The following is an 8,908-nucleotide window of genomic DNA, read 5'->3' as shown; positions in this document are numbered from 1 at the left end:
AATAATCGTTTGTCTTCACATGCTTTTTAGAAATATAACTGCGCATTTGGTATGAGTGACTTCTGTTTATAAGAAAGAGTACCGGCTTAAGAATCAGTCAAGTATCTGGCCAGAAAACGGCGCCATCTTAGGAGCTTCGAAAAGGATGTATTATGTATCATGTATTTATTAATTGACACCAACAACTTACATACACTGTTTATCAATAGAACCTGTAACGTAACAGAAAGTAAAAAGTAAACGTAAAAAGAAAGTTAAGGCGCACAGAAGATTTTTTTCTGTAGCTCTCATTGAACTGTCACATTATTATTATTTTTGTATTCCACTCTACTTGCACAACTTAGCCTGTTAGTGATTGCAACCTCATCTGGTGGTAAGTGATGATGCAGTCTGAGATCGTACGGGTTTACCTTTAAATGGTATGGCCGTTGTAATAAACTCATACCTACCATCCCCCAATAGACAAGACCAGACAAAATTCAGTTATTATGAATTGCCCCTGGCGGTTATCGAACCCGGGTCCAGCTAATTATAAGACCTCAGGGATACTGTTCTAATCATCATCATCATATCAACGCAAAATCGGCCTACAACAGAGCACGGGTCTCCTACAAGAAGGGGTTAAGGCCATAGCCCACCGCGCTGGCCCAGTGCTGATTAGTGGACTCCACACACCTTTGAGAACCTTATGAAGAACGATGCTTTCCTTCACCGCTGGAGCAAGTGATATTTTAATTGTTAAAAACGCACATAACTGAGAATAGTTAAGAGTTGCGAGCTGGGATTCGAACTCGCCTCCCTAGTGAAGTCGAAGTGCTACCCACTGGGTATCCACCACACACACATATATATATATATATATCACCACTTCTATTATATTATATTCACTGCTCCAATAGTAGTATTAAATGAGTGCATAGGATTGTCCATTATAAGTGCCTGAACTATAATTCAATATAGAATAAGGCTCAAAGAATAATTTTGATAATTATAAATTTAAAAAGAACACATTTTATTTATATAAATTAATATTTATTATAGAAATACAGTTTACACCTAGGTAAAAAATAATAATAAATGTATCACATACAAAAAAGTCTTTGGCAAGTACAGAAATTATGTACTGTGTATATATTTCTATAAAAGAAAAACTAAACAGATGTGGAAAAGTAACAAAATTTAATACTTATTACAAATGCTATCGCTATTCTTACAGTACTGTGTAAAAGGAATACAACGAAATGGGATTTGGAACATTTTTACATTGGATTTCACAATGTAATTTAATTAAGTACTTAGATGTATTTTATCATACCATTCACTCTAGACTTCGTGGCAAGACGCGTTTACTGCATTCCTTCAAATAATTGAATTAAAATAGCCAGTTCTTCGAATGAGATTTTTTTTCGAGCAAGTTTTGCTATTTTCTACGTAGTAGTAAAATCTACGTATTGTCTATGTTTTCTTACATGTCACAAAATGTATACAATATAAAGTGATTTTTTAGTTTAAAGTAGATTGTTTTAATTTATTTAACACACTTCGTTTTTCTACTTTTAAAACACTAAAAAGTTATTTAAAGATTTTTAAATAGATACATATAAGACACGTTAGAAAAAAGCAAGTATAATATGCTTGCTAGGTATATGCTCAGCGTATTGCTGAGCTGTAGTGGACACGGGCGGCAAATCGTTAGAATACCGTTGGGCTCTGTTACCCAATGGTGCTAGATTGGATGTCAAATAACTCCATGGGATAGCTGTGTGCATAAAATACTTATATAAAACTTAGATTTACCAAATCTCTCCAAGAAAACTGTCCTACAGTGGATGCCCACCTGTTAAAACGAAGTCATAGTGGCGATCGGAAAATTATTCGCGATATATTTTTATTGCTGCTAATTGGTCTAAGAGTACTTTTTACATAAAAATTACAGTATAATAACGGTATAAATTACAACAAGGTACAAACCACAAATTTTAAAATTTCACATAGCAGATAGAGATTTTTTATTATTGGCAGTGTAGGTTTCTAGTTAAACAGTTAAAAAAACTACAATTCCTGGTATACATTTAGATTGAATAACTAAAATTATCATATTCTCACTTAGTTAAGAGTCTTACAATTCCGAAAGTAAAATTATGTAGATAGCTACCTAATTAAAAGAGTATTATTACTCAGCTAGTTACAAATCTAAAAATAAAGTCATATTTAAACGAAACAAAGGAACATGGGATAGGATATCAATAGTTTCTTTTTTCTTACTTGTCAAATTATGATAGTGAAAAATAATTAAAAAAACCTGCCATTACTGCCGACTTAGTGTAACCGATAAAATGAAATACAATTTTTACTTTTTGATGTTTTTTAAATATTTTAAAAGATGAATGTTGGAGTTAAGTACGATAACACATTAAATTCAGTTTAATAAATTAACATAATGTGTTAGATTTTCTATTAAATAGGCAATTATCTGTAAACATATTTGTCATTAACACTAAGTTGGTGGTGGTAGTCAGTGGTCGGTGGTGGTGGCTCAATACATTATTACAGAAACAGAAAATCTTTTTTCAGTTTTTTTTTTTTCTATTTTTAAACCATATTATTAACATATTAACTAATGTACGGAATGAAAACATTGTTAACACAATACGACAAGTTAGAAAAATAGAGTATTGTCTAGATATTTTGCTAATATTATATATACGATATATTATGCTGTCAGTCGTCAAAAGTTGCCGTGAATGATAAAATCTCACCCTTGGGGAATAATTTTTTGTTAGTTAGATAATAAGTATACAAATATCAAATGTCATTGCCTTTTTCAGGTCAGTTATGAAGTCGATAAAGGTTTTTTATAGGTTAAAAATCTTTGTAACATTCTATAAAGAATATACCTAATTAAGTTATTATTATCTCAAACGGGATCCGTTAATTTAATGCTGATGCTTTCGCTGGGATATAATAATACACATTACGTTGATATATTGTTCTAATCAAATATAGAAGTGTAATCGTAATTTTTACTACCCAATATACGAAGACTGGCAAAATATACTATAATCTTAGTCGAAGTCCATAATATGTTCGAACTTTGACTTGACGATTTCGGTGCCATAACAAAATGATCTTTGAGACTAGAATCAGGGCATAAACAAGTTTACTTAATTTTTTATGATAATTTAGTACGTAATTTTTTTATAAAAACCCCGATACAATTTGACCTTTGACTGACTGAGTTACGCTTAGTTTCTGAGAATCACCATTTTTTTACTAGCGACGTGGTTATTTTCTAAATAATACCAAATCTCCAAGAAAACTGGCATACAGTGGATGCCCACCTGTTAAAACAATGTCATAGCGGCGATCGAAAAATTATTAGCTATACATTTTTATTGCAGCTAATTAGTCTAAGAGTACTTTTTACATAAAAATTACAGTATAATAACCGTATAACTTATAAGTTCGCTAGTCAAAGTTGATTGGAGGATTGATTAGTTAAAACCTAAGAAAGGTCGATTAGCTGCCATTTAATGTAGTACTTATTTTATACATGATTCATAAACAAATTGTCAAAAAATGTTGCCTTAAAAGCTGGGCTTGCTTCGTGCATAATCAGTACAAATTTTATCAATGTTTAAATAAAGTACTTATTATAAAAAGATTCTTTGAGCAAGTGTACCAAATTTTTATGTACAATTTTTGTATTCATGGTTTTATTAGGTGCAGTGAACACAAATTCTAGTATATCTAGAGTTGATTTAGTCTTTGATAAATTAAATAATACTATTTGTCTTTTAGATAATAAATAAATAATGGAAAAGGCGGAGTGTGTAAAGCCTACTGACTATCATGTAGGTAACTTAATCTAAATAGCAATGCCAATAATTTACTTAGGAATTACAATTAGTCAAGCCTATATTTAGCACAAAATTTTAGCTAATTATATTTATATGTCTAATAATATCTAAGCTGCGGCTATATTTCATTTCCGTAATGTCTGTTGGGTATTCTGACGACGGTTTCCTTGGTGCCAATTTTATCTGTGTCTATGAGAGATCCGGAACTGTACTTTTTGGTTTTGGGCGCTAGAGGGGGTACTTCGCTACAGGTGGAGAAATTGTCGTCTGCTTTGGAGCTACAGCTGACTGCGCTAAACTTCTTTAAACTCCCGGTTGCGAGGGAGCCGTTTGAGGAGGAGCAATGAGGGGGTAAAAGTGGTACTCTTTCCTGTAACTCCTTACTAGACGTCGTGGGTCGATGACCGCAGATACTGCCGGATTCAGACGCTGCGACCTCAGGACAACCACCCATTTGAATCCACTCTTGTATCCTGTACGGTTAAATTATTTATTAGTTATTTTTTAGAGAGGCAAAACGATAATGGGCATTAGACTATTCTGTATTACACAAATCTTAATTAAATTGACAGGTCAAAACGTTGTGCTGTCCATTTCACACTGTATCTCCTGGAAAAGGATAGCACTTTTTTTAAGGGAAGTCATTTTTGGTTTAGACTCAACTCCTAACAAGCTTTTGCTCTCGCCACCATCCGCCAGTGATGCTGCTTCAACTTTTATTAGTTACAAACTTTCTAAAAAAATAAGCTTCTAAAACTTTGCTGCTAAAACTTTTAGTTATGAACAACAAAATTGCACCAAGCACCAAGGATGCCAATTGCCTGAAGAGTTATAACAGCATCGACGGGGGATAGGGGCGATAGTAAATTTGTCAAAAGTTGAGAGCTCGACGTCGAGGGAGCAGTTATTGGTTGATAGGGCTGCTCTTAGAAATGGCCAATCCGGGCACGTACAGTATTCGCAGGGGTAAGTAGTCCAAGCTGAAATTGCAACATCCGGCATGTTGCAATTCCAGCTTGGACTCCTGATTAGGTACAGACAAAGCCAACTGGGTGTGACGTGTACACTTTGAATGGTACACGCTCTCAATCGTGGAATGGTTTTTGAGTATCGAAAAACTGTAACATCAGAGCAAAGTTTAAATAATGATACACACTGATAGTCTGTGTAATACTGATAGTCGCAAATTCTGTAATACTGTTTTTATGTTGCCTTGGAAAAAAATGAACCTTAAGGCAAATTTGAACTTAAAAACATATCCATATATTCTAGTTCACCCTGACGTTATAGTCGAAACCAATACTTTTATGAGGGTACAAAAATTTTTCTAAAGGTAAGTACATGCTTCATACACTGCCTTGCGTTCAGATCGGCGAGCGTGATTGCATGTCGAGGCGCAAATACTGTACTTCAAAAATCATACATACAACATAAATAAAAATAATTTATGATAGTTTGTGCAGCGGTGTGTCACAGGCCACAGCCTGTCCCACTGTTTGAAAAATTGTGTGGAGCCACCAAGCTGCACACAATTAAAATGTATTATTTATTATGGTTTCATTAGTTTCATGATGAGCTTGTTTTATTTTTTGCGCCTACACTACCTACCTAACAAGAATATATCTTTTTTAACGACCCAGGTTAAGGCGCGGGCGCTGGCTTGATAAGGTTGCGAACCCCTGCCCTACACTATTCGATCCTCATACCCACTATTTGTACATCAGTACAGAAAGATTTCTAGAAGTTACTAAAGGTAGTTTTAGAAGTGGGACTTTGTACTTACCTATTGACAATGATTTCAAAGTTAGGTCGTCTCTGGGGTGTGTGTTGCCAGCACTCCTTCATAAGCGCGTGCACGGGTGGTGGACATCCGCTTGGTGCCGCTAGCAGCTCCCCACCGCGCACCATTGCTATGACCTCCTGGTTACTGTACCTAAAGAAATATATATACATCTCAATCAACTCACAAAATCCAAGGTTCTGAGTGCTGCTAAATGCGGTTAAAATAACTTAAACTTTTAATAATCTTTGTTGTACTTCACAGCAACAAAAAAATAATTTGTTAACCATATATCTGATTCAATTGTTCTCTGCTTTACGTAATTCAGTTCTTGACAAATTCACCCATAACAAAAATTGGAAGTATGTTTTTCTTAATTATCTAAGTAAGAAAAACATACTAATCAAGCAAAGTTAAGAAACATTATTGCAAACTGGAACATCACAAGGAATATGATAGTCTAGTTTTATTGGATACTTGCTTGTAAAATAATAAATAGGATAATAAATAATTACCCATAATATGGTTGCAATCCATAGCTATAAACTTCCCATAATACAACTCCATAAGACCAAATGTCACTTTCTGTAGTGAATTTGCCATATAATATTGATTCTGGTGGCATCCATCTCACTGGCAATAGACTTTTAGATTGCACCTAAAATTGTAATATTAAAATAATATAATTTTTTTTTCAATTATGAAGCCTAGCCCATACATATATTGTATGAACAGTTATGGAAATACTTACTCTATAGTAATCTGAGCTATAAATATCCCTAGACAGTCCAAAATCTGATATCTTTACAATAAAGTCATCTGACACTAGACAATTCCTTGCAGCCAAATCCCGATGTACATAATGATGGGAAGCCAAATACTGCATTCCTGATGCAATATTTTCAGCAATACTCAACAGCCTTAATGATGGCAATCCCTTGCCTGAAGGAGGTGCACGGCCCATTAAAAATTCATGTAAATCTCCTCGTGCCATAAATTCAAACAACATACATAATGGTTCTTCCCTAAGAGCAACACCAACAATGCACACAATGTTTTCATGGGTCAGTTCTGATATTAAATCAATTTCTCTTCTAAAATCAGCCTTTGTTTTTGCAGATGCATTCTCCTTTAAAGCTTTAACAGCTACATATTGAGTTTCACCATTTTTTTTCAGTGCTCCTTTGTAAACTTTGCCAAAAGCTCCTTCACCTAGCACTTCCAAAAATTTTATTTGTGCCAATGAATATTGTGGTATGCGTAACACACCATTTCCACGCGCGGTACTTATAGTCAAATGTGGTTGACTACTGCTGTTTTGATTGGTCAATAGTTCATTCATTTCAATTGGTGAATTAAGTCTAGAATTACCATAAATATTCTTGTCAGCATTTGGTAGATTTATATCCCTGATTGTAGCTGCATTACCTTTATTTTTATGTCTATAAAAGAGGCAAATTATGAAACCAACAATGATAAGGGTTATAAAAAGAAATATAACCACAATGTATATCCATATTTTGTGAGCACATTTTGGTATATCACATAGCTGATCAGTTTTCCCATCATTGTCTATAATACACCAAGGCTGTGACTTAATTCCACCAGGGTTTCTGCAGTAGCTGTGTCTGCCAGTAAGTTCTGGATAGTCAGACACTTTAACATACAACTGCTTTGACCATTCAATGCAAGGCATCCCATTGCTGGAAACATTCACTCTGCCCAGATACCCACTGCCATCTTCCCAGTAACACTCATCGTCTGAAACCATGAGAGTGCCAAGGCCAATCTTGAGACAATCCGGGTCGTCTTCAGGTAGATCTTGGCACTCTTCCAAAGTCAGTTGCTTACCAATGTGTGGATGTCTCTTGGCAATGGCATATTCTGTTTGACAGAGTTCATTTTCTAGTATTTCACAATCTTGTTTACAAACACGTCTCAGTACTGTTGAGTTGTAACGATAATTCAATGGATCTGTCAAATTCTTGTTCAATTTTAAAAGTGATTGTAGATCTTGAGGTATGTTTTTAAATATAAAAATAGGCAGATCATTAACATCACTTATTTCCGGCAATTTATCATTTTTCTGAAGAATTCTAAAAACTTCTCTGGCTTCATTAAAAAAGTTTTTATTAGTTGTTATTGGATTCCTACAGATGGGAAATGTGGAGTAGCATAAGCTTGGTTGAGCATACTGTTCACAATGAGAGCTTATATCATTGGAATACCTAGTAACTTGAAAAGCTTTGGAAAGTTTTTCCTCGAGTGCCTCTTGGGATGTGTTGTAGGGAATGTAAACAAACTGCCCTTTGAGATGAGAGCTGCAAACTTTACCAACATATTCCTGACAAATGGGTTGTAACTTTTGTGGGGTAGTCGTATTTTTTGAAACATCAGTATTAACATTTTCCACCTTCATACCCTCAGATATTAAGTTAGCTGTAGTTCTGATGTTTAAAACCAATTCATTTTCACTACCACCGCTTGGAAACATAGGTATAAATGTGGGATTTGCAAAATCATCCAAGTTATCTCTATTTTCAACAATGAGTTTTGTAGTCATTTTTTTTTCATAATTTTGTTTTATTACACAGGTGTAATTACCTTCGTCATTAATGGTCAAGTCTCTTAATTTGAGGTAAGTGCCAATAGTACCATTTGCTTTATCAATTTTGGTGGTGATTTCTATTTTAGCTGTATCTGTCAACATTTTATTATTCTTCAACCAATAAACTTTGACATTTTTCATTAAAGCTTGTTGTATGTGATCTGGCGGAAATTCTTTCAATGAGGTCTCAACACCTTCCTTATTTTTCGTGTAGCTCTCCACTTTCGTGAAATTCATTATAGCTTTACATCTAAAGCGAACGTCAGATCCTCTCGATTTTTGAAGGGCAGCAGGCAGTGTTTTGGCAAAATTAATATCAAGTTTTATGTTCCATACCTTTTGTTCAGATGTAGAATTTGCTTTTACAAGAGACAATGAATCACTTTTATTTAGAAGAGACGAGCAGCTTGGATGTAAGATGACAAAAACAACTATACAAACGTATTTCATGACTGATGTTTTCCATAACACTTTCCAGGATGGTATGTCTACTTAGATTTGCATTTTTCGATCACATTTCTAATGAAAGAACACCACTTAGGATCTTTTTTATATATTCCTTCGAATTGCACGTTAATTAGAATTGAATAAATGGTTTAGAATTACTTATTTGAAGTAATAAAATGATATGACCCAGTGATCACACAACAATCAACACTT

At 34.2% G+C, this 8,908-nt stretch overlaps 1 protein-coding gene across 1 annotated transcript; it reads right to left on the bottom strand.

Annotated features, from left to right (window-relative positions):
- Window positions 1-1,061: 1,061 nt before the first annotated feature.
- Window positions 1,062-8,908, bottom strand: LOC120627330 (tyrosine-protein kinase transmembrane receptor Ror). The gene is made up of 4 exons (XM_039895307.1): window positions 6,392-8,908; window positions 6,156-6,298; window positions 5,644-5,793; window positions 1,062-4,333 (listed from the first exon to the last, which is right to left on the bottom strand). Exons 1-4 carry the CDS (start codon window positions 8,696-8,698, stop codon window positions 3,979-3,981), a joined length of 2,955 nt encoding a protein of 984 aa, XP_039751241.1. The 5' UTR covers window positions 8,699-8,908; the 3' UTR covers window positions 1,062-3,978.

This window comes from Pararge aegeria, chromosome 11, assembly GCF_905163445.1.
Source record: "Pararge aegeria chromosome 11, ilParAegt1.1, whole genome shotgun sequence".
Taxonomy (NCBI): Eukaryota; Metazoa; Arthropoda; class Insecta; order Lepidoptera; family Nymphalidae; genus Pararge; species Pararge aegeria.
The sequence above is the reverse complement of the archived record's forward strand: the minus strand, read 5'-3'. Positions and strand labels throughout refer to the sequence as shown.